At 29.5% G+C, this 22,780-nt stretch overlaps 1 protein-coding gene and 1 long non-coding RNA gene across 2 annotated transcripts in view; both read right to left on the reverse strand.

Annotated features, from left to right (window-relative positions):
* Window positions 1–8,067: 8,067 nt before the first annotated feature.
* On the reverse strand, window positions 8,068–8,651 carry LOC121127272 (uncharacterized). The gene is made up of 2 exons (XR_005867723.2): window positions 8,424–8,651; window positions 8,068–8,367 (listed from the first exon to the last, which is right to left on the reverse strand). It is a non-coding gene; the product is annotated as an uncharacterized lncRNA (long non-coding RNA).
* Window positions 8,652–14,082: 5,431 nt separating this feature from the next.
* The window catches only part of LOC121127269 (protein phosphatase 1H), a 36,369-nt gene continuing 27,671 nt past the window's right edge, over window positions 14,083–22,780 (reverse strand). The window contains exon 2 of the mRNA XM_040722602.2: window positions 14,083–14,710. Coding sequence (XP_040578536.1) covers window positions 14,176–14,710 — 535 coding nt within the window. The 3' untranslated portion in view covers window positions 14,083–14,175. The remainder of the gene's footprint in view (window positions 14,711–22,780) is intronic.

Genomic DNA, 22,780 nt, shown 5'->3' on the forward strand with positions numbered 1-22,780 from the left:
CATCATGAAATATATCGTATTAAGTTGTCAAGGAATCCAAAATTGTTGTTTTTAGTTTCATATTCTTGTTTATATAATGAAATATAGCACTTTGAGGAAGGATAAAAGTCTTTGAGTTTTGAAAAGTTACTTTAGGCAGAAAATAAGGCATTAACAAGTTTTTTGACAAATTAGACCTAAAAAGTACTTAAAAGCAGCCTATTTTTTTCAAAAAACTAAAATATATCACATTGAGGGTAATTTAGTCAAAAAAAAAATGACTTGAACGTTTCTTGGAGGAGTTAGAACGAAAAAGGTCTTAAAATGAGCATATTTCTTTAAAAAAATAAAATATTTGTGTTTTTATCCAAAAATTCGTTTTTTATTCATGATATATAGCACTTTGAGGACTATTAAAGGTGTTAAAGCAAAATATATCTCATCCGAGCCCTTTCTCGACAAATCAGACCTAAAGAGGGCATGAAATGAGCCTCTTTTTTCAAAAAAATCAAAAATCAGTATTTTTAACTGAAAAATTCACATAATAGTCCTTCAATATAAGTATATGGCATGGTTGGTGGTTGGAGCTCAGTTTCACTGCCAAAATTGGGAAATATTGAATTCTTCTATTAAATCATATAGAATTTCATAGTTGATATTTTCAAATAAACTTTTCTTAAGCAAATATATATGTAGACTTCAAATTTAAATCAGAAGTAAAAAATATCCACTGGTTATTTAGATATACTAATTTGGGTATATATGTCTAATCTAACAGAAATAAAAATATATTTTCAGCACTTTCAAGTTCTACAAGTGAATCAATTAGTGAAATACCTGTTGCTTTAATAACTTGTAGTTGTTCTGTGACAAATTGTGCCTTGATTTAGGTTAAATGATTGCACATACTCTCCGAAATATTATAGATATTTTACTCTCAAAATGCTTCGTAAAAATCATAAGTATTAAAGTAGTTTTTCCCAAAATTGGACATCATTTTCATAGAGAATAGGGTATAATTCATTAACTTTTGAAGAATATCCCTTTTGGATTTTTTTTAATATCCATATTTAAAGCCATATTTTGGTATAATTCATTAAAAGAAGTTTAAAAATGCAGTAATTCTTGCTCAAACACAATAACACGTACTAAAAACGCAATATTTCTTGATTTAATCACAAATTGTTAAATAAAATATGGATTTTTGAGTTCTTGAAAAACAATATTTTCATTCTAAGACTTTTCTTTGTTAAATCCGTCTGAATTTTTTTTTTTTTTTTGCTAAACACCTTTTTATCGTATCAAAGTGTTTTATTTAATTTTGTAAAACACAAATTTTCAACTAAGATACTCATTTGAAGCCATTTTTCGGTGTAATTCCCCGAAAAAAACTTCAAATAAGACATTTAATTAAGTAAACACCTATATACTAACTGAAAACGCAATATTTAAGGACTAATATACGAATTTCTATTTAAAAACAACTATTTAAAAAAAAAATTGCTCATTTAGCAATTTTTCGCTCCATTTTCACGAAAAATCGTTTTTCTGTCATGAAACACCTATATACGTCCTGAAAATGCAAAAAAATAATGAATATTATATAAATTTCTATTTCAATACACCAATTTTAGTTTTTTGAACAAAATATGGTGATTTTCACTCTTTTCGGTTTACTTTGTCGAAAAAACCTGAGATGCTGTATTACTTTGTTGAAACACCTATATACATTGTGATATTTTATTTTTAATAATTTCAACACGAATTTTGAATTAAAAACAGCTTTATTTGAAAAAAAAAATGTTCTTTGTAATATTTCTTGGAAACCTTTTTACGTCCTTAACGTACATTTCATGAATTAACTACAAATTTTCAACATTGGAATATTTGGAATCAGGGGATAAAATCGTACCAGATAAAGCATATGCTGTTATTGTGCATAAAAAAAGCGTAATTTTATTGGACGGTGTTATTATACAAATTTCCATTTAAAAAATCCAATTTTGGATTTTTTGTGAAAATTTAACACCTTCTTTTGGTCTAATTCCTCAAAAATGTATAAAATGTGTTATTTCTTTGATAAAACACCTATTTATGAGCTGAAAATGCATTTTTAATTATTATAACATGAATGTTAAACCAAAAACAATGATTTTGGGTTTAAAAAAAAAATTATATTACTTTTCAAGCCCATTTTTGTTATAATTTTCAAACAAGTTTAAAATACACTTTGTTTTGCTGAAACACCTTTGTATCACCTGAAAGTAGTCTATTATATGATTAATGACTAATAAAATATACATCTACAAAGATTTATGTGTAATTTTATGTTTTTCAAATGATCCAATTGAGTATAGGGGTGTACTAGGAAAAAAGTACATCCATTATCTTTTTATTGTTTACGATTTCGATGAAAATATTATGACGTCATACCTGTAAAAAATACCCCAATATTATACTGCGGCGCTTCCTACAAATTCATATAAAAAAATCAAATAATTATTAATTATATTTCAAATATAAAATATTATCTCTTCATTGTTTGTATACTGGAATCTCCTGCCCAAAGGAGATGATAACTTTACTCTCTCATGAAGCTTCGTAGTTTTCCTCCGATGAATTTTCATCCTTTCGTCCCTAGGAGAATACCGAATCTGAACGTCTGTGGAGATGAATGATCAAATTAGAAGTATCTTCAATCGATTCCTTCTATCTTACTGTTATCCTAACTCTTGGAGAGCATAGAAGTCCACTTCTTCAGGTCTTAATTAATTATCTTTACAATTGTCCAATATATAGCTTATCTAAATATCAAACTTATATATATTAGAATGATTCAATTATTTAAATTCGCTTTTTTTTCATATATACTTTAATTTTATAGTAATAACTTCATATTGTTGTAGTACCTTATTATAATTACTATATCGATATTTTATATTTGAAATTTAGAGCCTTTTATATTAATCTTCATATGAATAGATCCAGTCGTAGTTTCAACCCTCGTATATATTCATAACTATTATATAGGGATGAATATATTTCTACCCAAGTAAGGAGATATTCTCATATCAAGCTTGCCTTGGTTTGGATCTCTTCTAGAAACATTTCCATCCCATTATTATCCTCGTATATTTGAGAAACCGAGTATCTTTTGTTGAGGATAAAGTATCTCGCATCTCTTCTTTTGTCTTAACTCGTAAATAACTTAAAGTATTCCTGTCTTTACTAAATCGATCTATGCAAATGAAAAGCACAACTAACTGTATTAAAAATTCGTCTCTTTATTTAATAAATTGTTTTTTTATATGTATGTATCTTTAAATTGTATGACTAAAGTTTATGTATAGAGTTGATCTTATTTAGAGGTACACATTTTATTATTTCCAATCCGGAATAACATTGGTGCAAAATCACAGAGCGGGAAAACTAGACATCTTATCACTGAACAGAGCAACATGATACGGTTGGAAAGAGCAAAGAAGATTCTAAATTTTTTCATGGCAAAAAAAAATTCGAGCAAAGTTTTGCTCTTTTCTGATGAAAAAAATTTCACCGTTGATGCCATTGTGAATAAGTAGAACAGCCGCTACATCACAACTAAACCTCCAGACAATTTCGAGTTTGATTATGTAGCCAAGGTCTGCAAGGCATTTAGGCCTCGAATTCAGGCAATTATTAGAGCTGGGGGCTCACTTATTGAATAAAATTTGTGCCAAGTACTATTTTCAGATGTTTTTATAAAATAAATGTCCTCGCAAAACCTCTCTTTTAAATTTTATTCTTGAAAAATTGAGAAAAATAATATTTGGATTACTAGATAAGATCAACTCTGTATAATATTGATGTTCTGATAATAACTCATCTTTTACATAATTAAAATAACATATTCCACATTTAGTCTCTTGTTTTATTAAATTAGAATTCTAGTTTCTAGTAGAGGGGGCATTGTTTGACTTTGACCAAGTCAACATATCTATTTTACGGCTATGAAGGAAATGAACTTTAATACTAATGTTACATCCCACGGCTTCTTCGTTCTTCCCCATTTTTTCACTAACTCTTTTTAGTTATTTGCTTTATGGTTGCCCTATTTATTTGCCCTTTTATTTATTGCCCTATGAAGTTATTCACCACAGTTTTGAAAGAAATCCAACCATTATTTTCCTGATTTGTCATTTTACCCACCAAATATTCATCCATAATGAGTTTTCGAATTTTGGCCTATCAAATACACCACCCTTTATTTTAGCAGTGGAACTTTTGAGGTAAAGTAAATGAAGCAATCACCATCATGTTAGCCTACATTTATGTGGAGAGGTGTGAAAATAATTTCCTCCTTCTGAATTAGTGGCTCAAAAATATTATTTTTATCTCTTGCGTTTAAATTTGATGTTTAAGACCAAATAGTTTTAATCCAATGGTGGTCTCTTGCTCTGTTGTCTCATAAACATAGAAAACAGGGATACTTCGTAAATTCACGGTGTTTGCCAAAAAGAAAATACACTATTTTGAGAACAACAAAGATAGTCTTATTAAGTTCATCATATTCAATTACTTCCAGATCATTCCTAATTCCCCCTACTATTCAGAAAGATTAACAGAATGCCCAATTGGGATGGCACCAAAAATATTTTCCATTGTGTAGAAGAACAGATTTCCTACTATTATTCGAGTTATCTATAGATAATTCCATTCCTCAGTTCTATAATCTGGAACTCCTAATTTCTTTAACAAGCCAGGAATGTTGTGCCAATAAACAAGGCCCATCTTACTTTTAAAGTACATATTATAGAACACTAGTTCCTCGTTTTGGATAGTATTAGACACTCACCTATGATTTTAGCAACCTTATCTCATTCAACTGTGAAGCTAGGAACCTAGATGTTTTTTCTCCTATTCCTAAATCACGTATCAAATCATTTTACTTTTGCTGGTAGAATTCTTTATGATGATATGATGCATCATCTAAAACTTAATAATTTTATATAAATTGACATTGAAATCGTTAAAAATATATTAAAATAATGTTGTTTATTTGCTACTACTCCCCCCAAAAAATTGGACCACTTAAATAATACAAAATCGAACAAAAGTTCTGGATTATGCATATTTTTTAAATAGGTTTTTTTATAAATTGAACATTAAATATTTTTCTATCATATATGTTATTATATTCCTTAACACTGTTAATGATAAATATGTTATATGAATCTAAAATAAAGTATCGTTCTTTCATTTTTCCACCTAATAAAGTTAATGTATCGAGTTCAAAATAAGATACACAATTAATGAAAACACTTATAGAATAATTAAAGAAAACCTTTTACTTATGTTTTATTAATTGAACTTTTAATTTGATGATTGTCTTAAGGCTAAAAAATGACTTTGAACGATAATAGTCCCGAATTACTATAATGGTATATCAGTTTTGTATTTTTCGCTCAAAGAAAAATTCATTCATTGGCTTCAATTCATTTGAACAAAATTCGTGTTCCCCAGTTTAATTATTTATCCAGATCTATATTTAGGTATATTCTTCCATTCAAACAAAAGTTATATAAAAATATTCAACCACAAATATATTAAAATTTTGTTTAGTAGTATTAATGACGAACTACAATATTTTACAAGATAAATAACATAAATATATAATAAAACTTAGGCATTGGTGCCATCACACACAATATAAGGATGGAAAAGTTAATCGAATAATTTTTATTACAAATTTTATTCCCTTAACCCTCCATTAGCCAACATCCTTCTTAATTAGTCCTGAGTTAGTGAACTGGGTAAAAAAGAAACCTAAAAAATAATTGATATTTAGTTACATGATAAACAGTTGAAGAATTATAATAATAACGTGGTTTAAATTTTGTATTAACTTTTTAACTATTCCATTCATTTTTCAATTAATTATAAATTAGAATGCATAAATACATTTATTAATATAAAACATCGACAAAAAATAAATTCTAATTTAAAAAATTATCTTAATATGTGTTTGGGGTTTCAACTAGACATAATTAGTTATTCTCATAGTTAAACATTAAATTTTTGTAGCTACTTTTGTACATCTGAAGTTTAATAGAAATACAAGGTTAAACCATAATTTGTTTACGATTGATCTTTGACTTCCACCACGCTTTTAATAGTGACGTCATAGTGTTTTGTTAACATTTTACATAGTATAAAAACAAACAATCTACATTCTTGATTCTACAATTTGACAAGGTCTCCATTTTATTACAAGGCATTCAAACCCATTGAGGGTCTTCCACGTTGTAGTAAAGCATATCAAGCTAAGTCTCAGTTTCTAGGGAGGATCATTTTGCCATAGTGGACTACAGCGAGGAACGGAGAAAAATGTCGGATTTCACTCAAATCTGTTAGGAAAATTAAGTTGAAATTAGTTATTACTTATTAGTTATTCAGTGTTAACTCTTCATCCTTGTCATCATCCAAGAACAATATATTCAATTCATATATATTATAATTACTTGTATTAACTGTCATTTGTTAGGATGGCTATAAATTATCATGAGTATTCTTCATCAAATAAAAGATATTACATGAAGACCCCTTGGAAAATGTGTAGAGTTCAATCTAACAAAAGAGTGTGTTACTTCGTCACTCCCGGCATTAAAGAATAGGTCATTGTGAAAAAGTGTAACATAATTACATCTACTAGGGATCATGAATTTAAAAAAATATCATAATATGCATTGTTACCCCATGATTTAATTAAACGTAGGTATCGTAAAGCGAATACTCTATTGAAATAGAACTGATTAATCCACAGTCAAACAGTTCAGATATTGATCCTTTGTGGATTTGACCAACGAAGAAAACTTGGCTCCCAATAGCATTACAGTTATGTTTAAAAAAAAATTTGGCTATCCAATGTCCAAGCAATTGCTTGACAAGGTTTTTAGACTTAGCTAGAACACAGGCACTCATATTTCGAAAGTTTATTGTTTAAAATTAGCTTGGAGGAACCTGGATCTTGGAAGAATTACAGCCCAGAGTGGGAAATTTTTGATGTAACGATTTCGCCACACATCCAGCAATATAAATAAACCCTTCACTTCACAGATTTTAGGAAAATGTGAATCATTAAATGGTTGTTCTAATGTATTTTCATCATTATTTATATCTTCATCAATCTCACCTTTAATGATTTGAGGATAAATTATATTATCAAAGTCTTGATAAACTTCTATGTTATCTCTTAAATCTGCTTCGCTCAAAATAGGAACTAAAAGGAGATGCAGGGTTAGTATATAATGGTTTTAGTAAAGCTGAGAAGTTTTCTTCATTACAAGAATAAGGAAAATATAAAACACATAAAAGATTTCCAGTATGATGAGCTTTTCGAAGTTAGACCATCTATTGACTCTCTCAACAATAACTAAAAAAATTAATGTGATAAAATTGAACCAGAAAAACGTAATTTGGTGGACAAAATGATGATACCCTTCCAGGCACGTAACTCATTGAAGCTATACATCAAGGTTAATAGAAATACAAAATAAATAGAAACTTAACGCATGTACGACTGATGTTTGACTTCCACCACAGTTTTAATATTGACTTCATACTAGATGAGTGGTTGCATGTTTTGCCAAAATCTTTTTTTTCTTACCCAACACTCGGTACCATAGATTAAATTGAAAATTATAGCAATAGTGACGTCATAGACTATAAGTGGTTACGTGTTTTGTCCAAATCTGCCTTTCTTGCCGGCAGTCGGTAGAATACATCAGATGGAAAATTCTAGCAAGCCCGATTATATAATGGTCTAACCTTGTATTTCTATTATCTTTGCAATACATGAGAAATAAACCTCATAAATGAGGAATCAAAGTTTTTGCTATATGTGGTACAAGGCAGGGAGTACTAAAGAAATGGAGAACGCACTCGTTTTTTTGTTTTTTTTAATTATTTACAAAATTATTTTGTCATTCTTTTGGAACTTACTATTATTGTAAAAATGTATTCAAATACATTTGTTCTTTTAGTCTTATAATGATCAATGATTATCTTACTAAACTTTTAATCAAATTGAATTAATCTAACAAAAACAAATGATATAAATTAAATTTTATTACTTTTATATAGATAAGAAACCTAGCCATGTTACAATGATCAGAAATTACAATGTCTGTATTTTTTTTAACTTTTTGCCAGAATCATCATATTTATGCTGTTTTCTCTTTCGTAAAGAATGAATCTGGCTCTTTAAATCTCTTGCATAGTTTAAAAAAAATAAATTGAGCATTTTTGATGAAATTAAATGGACCAAATTTTGAAAATAATGGCCATTATCGCACTTGGAAGTAACAATCCATTTCATATTATTATGTCTTTCCACCGTTTCATCGAAAACTGTAATAAAAACTATTTTTGAGTATTTGAATTATAATATCTTCTTTTTTTAATACCTCACATTCACATATATGATCAGGCATTATAAATATGAACCGCGGTTAAATATAATATACTGCTTGGCATTTTGAGACCACCTCTATTTTGTTCATATAAAAAGGAATAGATAACATTGTGTCCGCCATCGTCCTCCACTATAATGATTAAATCATCGGACGCGCTAATCAGTTCATTGTATCATTCATTGTTTACTTCCTTCAACAAAGAATGGACCATAAATCCACCTATATAATATAATACATTTCCATTCCCACATGTTTGTTAAAATCAGAGATGTCAAAATGGGAGATTAAGAAAATAAGTTCTGTTTTATTTTGAGCAATTAGTATGGTGTCTTCCAATTTTTTCACCTTATTAAATACATTTTTCAATGAAGATATTGATTTGATCCCAGTTCTCTGAAGTTATTGGTAACATTCTAACATCTCTTAATTTGAAATTGGATGTAAAATAATTTACATTTACACAGTTCCAGAAAAGTTTAAAAATCAGAAAGAGCATTACAGTCTCCAAATAATCTTTACAAGAAATATCTGTAGTTCAAAAATGTTCTAAAACCTCGATGGTGGAGTCGCAAAAAAAAAAAAAAAAAATCAATGTAAGGGATACTTTTTTTTTTTTTGATTGGTTGAGGAAACAACACTTCATGGCTTAGCAGGTGAGCAAATTAAATTCCAATACCCATTTCTTGATGATAAATAGAAACAACTTGATCATAATGAACGTATAAAATTTCATAGTGAGTATCAAATGATCAAAAAATAAAATGTTTCCTACTTATAAGATTATAAAAATTCTTAAATCTATGAACCATATCGAATAATGGATATATTCTTTCACAAAGGGGACATAATTAATTTTCATTAAATAAAGGAAGTTTCCCATTTCCTAACTCGTGCATGAAATTTTTTTGGTTGACTGAATGGCCATCTACTAAATTACCATTGGCTTAAATCCAACATCAGTTATGATTATAAGAACTTTAAAAAACCAATGTTTAATTATCGTGGAGTCAATTCTTTTGATTAGAATCATTGCAACTACATCGTTATATCTTCCAAAAATACTTTCAATCATAAAGTACAAACGGTTTCTAGTAGGTTTGCAGGAGAAAAGAATAAATACGCATGACATCATTGATTAAATAATATACATCTTCTTCTATTAATCAAGAACGTTATCATTCCCGCCTTTATTATTCAATATTAATATAATATTAGATGGTGATATTCGATAAAAAACAGAATAAATTTCCTAAAATAACGTCGCCTTCTGTCTAGATTTCTGCAAAATGGAGGCCCATGAATTTGGGAAATACTTACCGGATGAGAAACAGATGGTTTTTCGGATTTGTCGATATAAATGTGCCTTTAATCTCCTGTCTAGAATTACACGCCACTCATTATCCTCATCTCATATCAAGAGCATGGATATTCATATAAAAATCAAGTTAATGATGAATACATCAAGTCAGACTTTAACTCTGATCTCACAAATATGCTTATTGCATGTAATATAACCTTATCCATTACTAATCATCTACGTTCAAAAAATTTGTGGAGAAATACACGGGTAAACCTATTCCTTCCCGAGGAACCATCATTAAATTAATGGAGGATGTTGGTACTGATGTCATTTATAGAAATACATATTAAAAATTTTTGAGTCATCCACACCAAATGACGATCAAGTTATCAGTAAAAAGTTACTATTTATTAGTTATATTTACTAATTTCGAAATAGAACTCTGAATTTTGTACTATCTAACAGTAAGTATTCAAAAAAATTTAAAATCTAACCCTAAAATATGATTCTATATTAGCCAAACTTATCAAGAATTATGATACACAACTCATTCAATGGCAAAAAAAGTGCTTAAATTGTCACAACAACGGGAGTAGTAGCTTTGGATGGTTCGCAACTAGTTTTTCTGAGACTAGTTTCTTCACTTAAAGACTTGGGTATGATAATTAGGTTTGCCAATATTACATAGCCAATAAATATTACTCTTTTTATCACTTAAGGCTTAGCTATGGTTGATAGGCTCAAAGAAATGGTGTTCAGAAAACTCATAAAAGGCAAAAATAACTACTTAAGTGGTATCAACAACGGGGATAGTTACATTGGGTGTATCATTATAATTAGCAATTGTGTATATCCTTCATGATAATAGTATGTTGTTATATAAGCATAAATAACGGGGTAAATATCTTTTTTGATGCTCTTAATAAGCAGTAATATCGCCGGACATTACAACATAATTAGCTTTTGCTCTAAATCTTTAAGATGGATTTATTTCTAACATTTTTTTATTATTATATTCATTGTCTAATTTTATGATTTTGACATTTACTTTATTATTAATAATTAGTTAGATCTCATCGGTAGAGATATATCTATCCTGTGCACAATTGTATATAACAACTTCCACATGAAGAAGAAGGGTGATTATCGTTTTGATTAAACTCCACATCTCGCTTGTGTTTTGCAACCTAAAGTTATGACATATTTAACTGGATTCCGGTGTCAGAACAAGAAAATATTATTTGGATCAATCTATAATTTCAATATTCTGTATTTATAATTTATTGTTATTAGTTATATGATTCCAATTGTTTAATTTTGTATATTTAACATAAATGTATGATGGTATATTTTTTATTATGTAGATTATATTTAATTAAAGCCTTCTTTTTTAAACCTGGAACTTCAAATATATTTCGAAATACTCTACTTTGTTGCTTCATTAGCTATTATTTTGAGAATAAGGTTCATAATGAATTACAATTTCATGGAGTGTGACGTTTTCAAATCTACTGTAACGGGAAAAAAAGGTCTAAGTCAATTATACGTAGTATATCTTCATGAAACATTTTGCTAATAAATACTTTTGTTATACCCTCAAAAATCATAATAAAGCAGGCAGATGATAATCACATCAGTATTTTAAACAATGATACCATATGTATTTTTCCCCCCTTCTCCTTGCATGCGTGTTTCTCTACAATATTATCATATATAGCCATAACACTGATATTCCAAGAGTATGTGTAGAATAATGCCTCCCATTTAACGATTTTGAACGCAGAGATAAATTTTAGCTGACTATTTCCGTCAATGATTGTATTCAACAATTCCGTGACATAATCCGGGACTAACGAATATTCTTCTTCCTCTATAAAATTGCTCAAGTTGGATAAAATTGTCATTATTCCATATTTCTTGAATATTTTCGGGTCGACAAGAACGATCCAGCTTTTTTCCAGCTCTTTCAAATTTTTAACAATTTCTTCTTCAAATCACTTGTTTACTTTTTTATTTAGACGATTGCCTTCAATTTTATATTTATAATAAATAAATACATACTTATGAATTAAGGAATCCATAAATTTTTTCCAATTTAGATTTACCTACTAGCTGCAGAAGCAGAGAGAAGGCCTGGGTTCACAATTACTTTTTGAATAATAAGATGGAGGGCAGGAAATATTGTCAAAATGGCATCCAATTTCAATGTCTTCCTCTTTAATTCCAAATTTGTTCTTCTTCTGTTTATGTTAGAGTCACATTTATATTTGAAAAAACAAGCATCTTTGAAATGCTTGCTGCAATTTTTTGTATATTGGGTGGGTTTCTAATTTTTCCGTGAGATTGAAGATAATGACTTCGACATAAGTCCAGGATCATTTGGAGAAGAGTAAAAAAGACACCGTTTCTCCATCATGTTCTTCATGGTCACAAGTCTTGCGTTTCACTGTTGTTTTATAACCACAACCGAGACTGCAACAAAACATCTTCTGATGTTTAAAACTAAACTCGTTATATTAAGTATTGTGTTGACCTAAGTGATGTGCAATAAGAAACTATATAATAATATTTCCATATCTTACTCGTCCTTCAATAAAATACTTCCTAAAAAAAGGAATTAAAAATAATTTAATGTTTTACATTTGTATTATTTTAATTACATTATTTGTAACTCAAAACAGAAACTTTTTTTTTGCCATATTGAATCATTTTCGTTTTGTCTTTTACTCAAGATTTAATTTTGACATGTGCGGCCATGTCATATTATGCCATTCTGAAAATATTTTGCAGTAAAATATTTTTTTTTACACATAAATTAATCTCCAGAAACAAGGCGGTAAGTCAGAAACTGTCTATATTAACGACAGAATATTTTTAAACAGAGTTGATTTTTGAGTTCCTTTATTTTAGTAGTTATCCATCGGATAGTATCGGGTAAAACATATTGCTTTTCTAATCATTCCTTCACTTTTTACTCAATTAAAGAATAATAATTAATTATTGAGTATTCATATTTTCATAAATATTTTTATGAACATGTGCATTGGGATCAATTATTTGGATATTTCGATTGTGTGTCTATACCTTTAATCTCGATGTGTTATACACTATATATGAAATAAATAAAAAACTTCAGAATCGATGACAGCTGATTTTTCAAAATACTTACTTGAATATAATTTACAAAATTTTGCTTTCCTTTATTTAAATATCGTTTAAGTTATATTGGTGATGACTGATGAGGGAGGACGTGAGTTTGGGTATTAAATTGATTTAAGATGAGTTATATGTAGGTAGAAAGGCTTGAAAAATGCTGAATAATTCCCTCAAGAAATTAATATAAAAATACTATCTTTCTCTTATTCTCACAATTTATCAGAGGAATTATATATCTTTGTAGATATTATTTCGGTTAGAAGAGCTTCTTCACATATATAATCATGAACAATTGATGTTGGTAATATCAAAATGAAATTTGAAAGAGTATGTAAATTAACAAAGGTACTTTTCGACATTTCCATCAAGAAAGAATGTGGTTTGGCACACATGTTACATATTTCCCAACAATAATGAGCTTCATTCTGTGTTCTTTTTCATCCAAAAGATGTGAAATAATTTTAGAAAATTGTAGACATTTCTAAGGACTGATTCCGAAGAAAAGTAAGCTTTTGGAGATAAAATCCAATCTCGGAAAAATTATAAACAATCTCTTGCTCTTCCTCGTCCACACAACGAAATATCACAGCATGGTGGAAAGGTCGAACATCAACATAAGTGGAAGAAATTTCGCAGGACATAATTAATTGAATAAGTAACAACACTTAGAAACTTAACAAAAATGGCGACGAACAGAATACAAAATATATTATTAAGATTATTGAAATAAATAAAAGTACTATTGTTTGTTGATCAGTAAAGCTTTCCTGTATCAATTCGTTTTTTCTGATGACAACTATTTCTCAATAAAATCTAATAATATGATTATGATAAATCATAGGACAATTATAGTCACATTTATCAATTGAAGGCACTAAATTATAATAATATTCTTGAATATCTCATTCCATCCGACAAATTTTAGCATACATCCCATAATTAATCAAAGCATGTCTATGACATATTTGATTGTTAATATTTATAAAGTAAATAAATAAAAAGGGAATTTTACAATAAAGTTACTTTTACTCAAACTTAATTTGGTATTAACTTACCACATATTGACATTAATAAAAATGTGAGTACTCAAGTTTAATAATTTGTTGATATTTAGGTAAAAAACTTGTGAAATTGTTAAACATTTTTAGCTACAAAGGTGACTTACCACATCTATCATCATGCGTGTACACGTAATACATGTATAGATAATTTATTTCTAAAAACTTTACATATTATGATCTTCAAAGTCTTTGAAGATTATTATAAGCTATAAATTATAGAATGATATTAGTCAATATATTTTTCATATTCATCCTTGTATCCTTTAAGCGGAATTACAAATACAGAAATATCATCAATTGTAGCTGAAGTATTGTCATATTTTTTCCAGCCACATACTGATAACTTTCCTCTAGCAGACATAACAAGTTCTTGAGCGATAGTTATGTATTTGTATTTTGTATCTTCTTTTCCAGATGCTTGAGTACCTTTAATTCCACTAGCCACTATTTTAGATACTTCTTCGTTAGATACAACATCCCATAAACCATCTGTTCCCAATATCAAAATATCATTTTCGTCAACATTAGAACAAGAGTTTACAATATCTATTACTCTCACTTCAGGTTGGGAAGTCAAAAATGGTTTAATAAAAATATTAGATTTATCATATGATTGTGCTCGAAGGTCATGGTCTCCAAACCCACGTGTTACTCCAATGGTTGCCAAGAGACGGCTGCGCTTTCCTTCACCGTAAACAACAGGAAATTTTAAATCATGATGATTAATTTTTTTATAGGCCCAGCCAGTCATATGGGCATCCCTAGATTAATAAAAATACATAACTTAATAAATTTTTTTATCAAAACAAAATGAAAGAGGCTTATTAAATTATAAAAATAACAATAACGAAAATTACTTTTATTTGTCTTTTTATTCATAATACTTCACACAACTAGAAAAACGGAATTTAGACATGCTATATATATTCGATGTACAAAGACGGGCATAATATGCACTCACTACCAAATATAAAATAAGTACAATTTACTAAGTTTGACTAAATTATTTCCCAAATTCATTCATAAGATAGATTTAACATATAGTATTTCTTATGATAATGGATGTAATCTTTCACTAAATAATGCAGTTGCCAATTATTTCTACTCCAAAATCCCCCTTGTCATATATCTGCTCCTAATATAGTTATTTACAAGCTAACCAGTTTTCTGTTTCATCATCATAAAACCTTGAAACATATAAAAATGCGTAATTGGAGCAAAGCTTCCAAGAATGGGCTTTATCAAGCAAAGAAGCTGCTTGCAGGTCCTACAAAAACATTTTCCCCCACTTAAAGGCTCCTGTGATTTTTTTTTTTTTTTGTTCTTATAGCTATAATGAACAATATAATGTTTATTCGTTTGTATTTCAATATCTTAACGTAGCAGCCCCTTCCCCAGAAATAAACATCCTTCTTCAAATAGTTAGGTTATAATATCATTTTTTTAGTTTCATATTTTTTAAAACCGGCAGGTAATATTTTATACAATTCTAATTATATATATAATAGGGACTCATTAATGACACTATAATTTTAGTCTTAAAGACCCATTCGTCTTCAGCCAGGGTTCACCAAACCTTTTTTATTGCAGGTCTGATAACGGAAAGAATGAGAAACATGGGCCCCATAATCATTCTGTTCAAGGCTTGCAAGCCAGAACGAAAGCCTGGGGCAAAAAAACAAAACAAAAAAAACTACTTTTAGCATTCCATGCTGAGTACTGTTCAAAAAACGAAAAACAAAATGTTTATTTACTAAAAGTTATCAAAGAAGGAATGTTAGCACACCACAGATACATTGGACATATTATGCACAGATCAGAATCTTAAAAACTAAGGAGCAGAAAAAGGTAAGTGAGATTTGTGAAACAAAAATCTGGCTTTCAAAATATCACCAAACTTTGGTTTGGAACTCCAGCATTGAATCAAGATTTCAAATGTTCATCAATCAATCGCGTTCGATGAGCTGATGTCACATAATTCATTTTTGAAAATAATTGTTCATCTAAGAAGGAAAGAACGGGAAAGAAGCGTAATTGTGGGATATCCAAATGGAGATGGAGAAAATCCATGTTGTTCCTGTAGGTACTACCTCTACACTGTATATATATTACTTGAAATACACGGAACAGGACAAAAGTACTCAATAGTTATTTACAAGATAATAAGAATAAAATGCACAACAATAGTAAAATTGAGGCACATAGAAATCACGATCTTTTAGTATTCTAAACATAATATTAAAATTCAAAACTTATCACAGAGTTTTGTGTTCCATACGTTTTAGCAAACAAATTCAAGTACAGTCGGCGAGCCGGGTAAATTGACGTCGCGGGACATAGTTTTGTGACCCTTGGTCTTAACCCAAGGGTATTCTTAAGCACAGAAAACAGGAATATATCATGCATCCCCGTTGATGCCCAAGAACAAAGCAATGATGGCTTTCATATTCAATAAGCTCCATAACTTTCTTAATGATCCCATGCACTTCATAAAGGAGAACAGATTACCAAATTGGAACTATGACAAAATATTAGTAATATATAATAAATTATTATATTTAATAATTAGCCAACCCCAACAGCACTCCCCCACATTTCATTCTTTTCCTATTTAATGCTTTATAGTTACTTATACTTTTTTGTACAGGGCCAGCGTTCACTATTTTCTAGTGCAGGGTCCACTGTAGGTGCATAGGCTTTGAAAATATCGACTTGAGCCATAAGCGAGTCTTAAACAAATGTTTGAGCGTATTCTGGATTATTTCCAGGTGTTGGCATAATCGAGCTTTGGAATTGGTATGTCTAAAGATTAAGGACATAAAAACTTCCAAATATTTATTTTTTTTGTCAATGTTTCTCTAGTTTGATGTTATTATTGAAAATTATTATTTTCTTCTAAAGTGTTATATTTGACATATTTATAAGTTTACTATATCATCTTGGCTAACACTGAATTGGTTTGATCCTACAAAATATGTGATAATATCATTATTTTGAGTTTTCTCTTTGACATCCTAACTGGTGAACAAAAGAATATTATGAATAATATGAAGGACCTTAAAAAATCATACACATTCCAAAGAAGTTTTGCATACTCTTATTTCATCTAAAAATAACGAATATTAATAATTATGAGATATGTCAAAATTAAATATAATATATTCGAGCAGAAGTAGAGTTAAGAATGGGGTATTAGTTGTAGTTTCCTTATATTCGTTTGCAAACAAAGCAACAAAGAGTAGTGCCATCTTGCAGCAAAATAATAAAACTCCTTGAATGACAGTAATATTTAATATAGGGCGCTGAAAGAATTCTTCTCAGCATGTGCCATTTTTCTTTAAAAACTAGTTTAAACAATAAGTTACACAATGTCACACCACCTTGCGGCTAATATATATATATATTTATAGTTTTTCATGCCAATTGACTTACAACGTTAGACTTATAAGTGAGTAAAGTAAGTAACTCATAATTTATATCTCAAAGTAATATATTGTTTTCTAAAGCCATTAGTGTAATTCATCAATCCATATCATTTAATTGACTATTGATACCTGCTATAGAGGTAATGAAAAAAATTAAATAATATTTCTTTCCTTCCCTCTCCCCAAGAGGAGTCTTTTGATACAGAAGAAGTTTAATGTTTGCCAAATAGACATAATGTCTAAAGATCCAAGACCCCAGACATTTGTTGGAATATTAACTTTATCTTTTGCTATGTAAGCCTAAAATGCTTACTAATTTTCTATACTCCATCATATAGTTTCACCGAGAATGGAACGTACGTCATTTGATGAAATACTTTTAGAACGACATTAATGTTCCACGATAAATGTGCTTCGTATCGAGAGAGGGGAGTGATTCTATAAATTAATATACTTCTTTGGATTATATTCATTATTCTATTTTAGGCCCTCTAAGCAATAATGTATATGATCATTACTTTTATGTTAGCTCCATAGCTTATCGTTCCGAATAAGATTGTCTATTTGGAAAGACTAAATTAATTTATAAATAGACATGGGAATACTTATTATATACAATGTGAACTTAATTTCTTCGTTGGTTAGGCATCAAAGATCTTCAGTAACTGACCCGGACGTTTTCAATCTTGGAAGACAACGGTAGTATCTCTCATCTCATTTCGGAGTTTCATGTAGTTTTTTACGCGAAGACATGAAATCTATCTTACAAATTTCATACTATGATGCTCTCACAAATTTACCACTGGATGCAGACATATTACTTCAATCTATTGAAACCACTATAGATATTATTCTAAAATTCGGAAAGAAATAGTATTGGTAAAAATATTTACAAAATAAACGAAAAAGTGATTTGTGGCCAATCTCACCCGTACGTTTCTCAGAGCTCGATTGACTCTGTAATTTGTAAATGGGGTCTCAGTGCATTAAGGATCGACAGGGTGTAGAGATTGCTCAATTTTTTCTCAGTTCAAAAGATTAGGAATAAGAATCTGGGCTCAGATAATTAAACAACTATTTTAAAAGATAATCGAATTTTCCTTCAGTAAGAGAGTTTGTATGGGACCGTTGGAGTTACTAAATGTTATGAAGAAGGCTGAGAAATACTTGAGGTGGATTAGCCTTGTCCTGGGTGTCTATGAGTGGATTTCTCTATCTTTTTAAATCTAACAAACTTTTGAATTTTAACAGAAGATGAAATTGCAGGGATGAATTTTATACAAACACAGGTCTGACCTCCACTGGGCAGCTACTATCCAAGGAGGAGATAAGATTAGATAAATTTATTCCGTCAAAAGGACGAGAAAGTTATTATTTACTTCCACTAATAGGTCACTTTATCTTGTTCATCCAAGTCCTTTTCTCATTGTATTTGAATTACAAAATCAAAACGACGATGATTAATTGCCCCAATGTTACGGATCAATCATTAACAAAGAAGAAAAGAAGAAGATTAAAACATAACAACAGTATTGAGTCCATTGAAATTTTTTTAATCTTATCGAAAAACCTTAGAAGCATTTTTTGCATCATCACTTCCAAAAACGATCCTCAAGACGACTCAGGTACTTATAACAAACCTTCAAGTCTCCATAATTGACCCAAAAATCGTCAAGAATCCCTAAAGTTCGAGATGTCCATAAATGTGATGGAATGATAGATTCCAATTTACGAGTATGGGAACTAAGAAATTTGAGGAAAAGGGGATTAATAGATGATTTCATATCAGTCAAGACAGTTTACACTGTATATCTCATCATATGACAAGAGAGCTTTTTCAAGTATTGAGGGTCTTCTTTACAGATTCAATAAGCCACTTATAAAATCCTCACGAAATAGACTCCTTGGAGTAAGGAAATCCCAAATAATAGAATAGGAAGTCCAAAATTATCCTTTTCGGAACACCTCTTCGATTGATCATCTGACATAACACTTCGATAAATTTTTAAATGGACATTTGCAATACTAATTCTAAGTTCATAAACGAAATTATGCTTTTGCAGTCGAGTTATTCTTTAAATATATAAAGGTCCTTCAAAATCAATACCATTGTCAGTAAATGGCAGTTCAATGTTAATTCTCTCCTCTAGGAGGGTAGACATAATTTGAGTCAAGAGTGTAGTATCCTGATGATTACACATCAAGCAAAAAATGACAGATGCTACTACATTTTTCACACTGATAACCCAAAATCTTCTTCAGTGATAGGTGAACGAAGTTTTAATTGACGAATGTGACATGATGATAACAAAGTATTCTTTTCTTAATGAGAAAAGAACTCCCACGATTGATAATTTGGTGTTTTAAAACTCTTTAGCATAGTGAATACGACCTTCAACCCTGATTAATCTCCTAGCAAGGTCTTAGGACAAAAGTTGCAGGTCCTTTAAAAGTCTCAGGCCAAAAGATAATACGTCATACTCTTTAGGAAATTAATCCCTTTGAAAAACAAATAATAATTTGGATTCAGCTTACTTTAGTTCAACTGCTATAAGAAAACTAAAATGTTACAAATTCCAACAAAACTATCGTAGACTCCACGCTACGAACCCAAAGTTAATAGAAAGAGAAGATTATACCATAACGTATGTACGACGGATGTTCAACTTCCACCCCGCTTTTTAATATTGACGTCATTGTGTATTAGTGGTTGTGTGTTTTCTCAAAATCAGTTTTTCTTGCCCAGAAGTCGCTACGATACATTAAATTGAAAATTTTAGCAATATTGACGTCATAGACTATGATTGGTTGCATGTTTTTTTCCAAATCTCCTTATTTTCCCCAGCAGTCGGTACGATACATAAAGTTGAAAATTCTAGCAACCCGATTAAATGATGGTCTAACCTTCTATTTCTATTAACTTTGTGCAAACCAAACCAACTTCCAATAACTTTGGAAACGATCATATAAATAATTCATCTTTTTGAATACGGTATTCACTGATTTTTTACTCTCCATTTCAATTAGAGATACATCATGGCCACTTATACTATCCTGATTTAGCCACTGATTGCTAGAACTCCAGATTTCTAACATAAAGTCTCACATTCCAAAGAATTTATTGAGCATCACCGACTAAAAGACGTCTGCAGGATTCTGTTCACTAGGCATATAATTCCAACATAAGCTCCCTACCAAATCATGTATTTCTTCGGCACGATTCCCACAAAATACCTTTCAATTTAAGTTTGCTTTTCGAATCGAAGAAATGGCAACTTGAGAATCAGTCTAAAATAAAATATGCCCATATGTAAATTCATACTTTCAAATGAGTCAAGAACATAACGAACAAGCCTTGCTCCCAGTATTCCTTTTGATGATTCTAATTGTCATTCACAATGCGAATATAAACGATCCTCACTTGCACTATATAAGGATTTTATTAGATTAGCTATGAGCAGCTCTGAGACGTTTGGAAAGGAAGTAAACAGAAATCCTACTCCGTATAAAGTTGAAACATTGGCATAAATTACTTCGAAGTCGATCCTAAACTCTATTCTTAATCCAACAAAGACTTTTTATAATAACTTCCAACCCCATTTTTTATTGCAAAGAATGGTTAAAATATTAATATGTTTTTATCAAGATTGAATGACTTACCAAATGTTCAAATTCGAAGAAAATAATCCATTCCTGGATCATTAGTATGCTAAAATGGCATTGTTTTCTATAAAGGCATGAGAGGAGTTGAAGGTATGGATCTTTGTTATTACAATATTAAATTGTCATGTCCTCTAAATATTGAAATCATTTTAGCCATTTAATTACAAAATTATTATTGCCAGGAATCGCATTCAGTATTATGTAGGACATCAAAAAACAATTCCTTCGCCATCATCAACCCCCCCCAAAAAAAAAAAACAAAAAAAAAACTGTTTAAATGTATAATTGTGATAAAAATTTCTGAAATTTAGATAATAATTAAATAAAAATGATGTGCAATTTAAAATTAAAAAATTAGGTTAATTTGATGGCTTGAAGACTTCCTTAATGTAAGATAAAATAAAATATTTCCATTTGTATAAAATATTATTCGTATATTATATAGGTAGTTTCATTTCTTAAATGTATTCATTCTAAGACTTTATTAACTACAATTCCAATGTTACTTACTTTTATGATGATGAATTGTAACACATTTAAAAAAAAATATTATGCATGTAACAAGAAAAAATAAATATAACATTTATATTTATTTTTCAACATTAAATAACGTCCAATCTTATTAGACTTTTATATATAAATAGTAATTTTAATTACTTTTTGACAAAAATGAAGGAGAAAAAAAGCTAGATTTATGTCTAAGCTTCCAGAATTTTGCCATATGGCCTTTATAATTTTGGGAGCCAAGCCTTTAGAAAATTCGAATTTAACATCATAATAAAATCCGCATTCACGATAATAATTTGAAGCTTTATTCAAAGAATATAATTGAATAAAGTCCTCATGCTTTTAATTTTATTTCGTATATAAACAAGATACATGTATCCTGCAATGTCCCACTCCATATTGATAGTCATTTTGTAAAATTCATGGAACATTAAATTGATGAAGCCATTCCTTCTTGTTACCCCATCACAAAGTCAATGGAGCCCCAAAGTAAATAATTGTTGTCAAATATTAAGAAATAACTTGAAAGAAATAATAATCTTCTTGTCTAAGACGATATTACTTTCCATGACAGCAGTGTTGATAGGTTGCCCTTATTTAATAAAGTTGGAAAAATTTTAAAAGGCTGACAATAGAACAATTACAAGTATTGAACTAAAAAGTCTTAAAAGTGGCAAGATACTAAAGGTTTCCATTATCGATAGTACAGCTTATTGTACAACTAATTACTTCGAAAATACCAACACTTTTATATCTGAAGTGAACATTTTGTTTCTTAATTCTGGTGATCGAAAACGATTGATTACTACGGCGAACACTTCAATTCAGTTTCAAAGGCATGAGTGAAAACAGTGTTGCAATCAATAAAAAAATAACGGTAGCTTTATCCATTCATAGGATATAAAACCTATTTTATAGGGAAATTTATTGGCACAACTTAAATGTGTAATGATGAATGAAGCCGCTACCCATTCTCATCTAGATTATCATCAATAAACCCTACATGGTACAATCGATATAAGTAACCAAATATTAAGATATAATACTATCTACAACTACCTATATTCATCATTCTCATTATAAATTTTGCATCTTCATTATAGATCCTCTTCAAAATGTATAAATAATTCTTAATTCTATGTAGTAAATATAATTAAAGAAAAGAGTAAAAATCCACCAAATCCAATATTCAGAGCTGTATTTGAGTCCATCTTTTCAGTGTTCACGTTTCAGTCC

Source organism: Lepeophtheirus salmonis, chromosome 12 (assembly GCF_016086655.4).
Source record: "Lepeophtheirus salmonis chromosome 12, UVic_Lsal_1.4, whole genome shotgun sequence".
NCBI classification, from domain to species: Eukaryota; Metazoa; Arthropoda; class Copepoda; order Siphonostomatoida; family Caligidae; genus Lepeophtheirus; species Lepeophtheirus salmonis.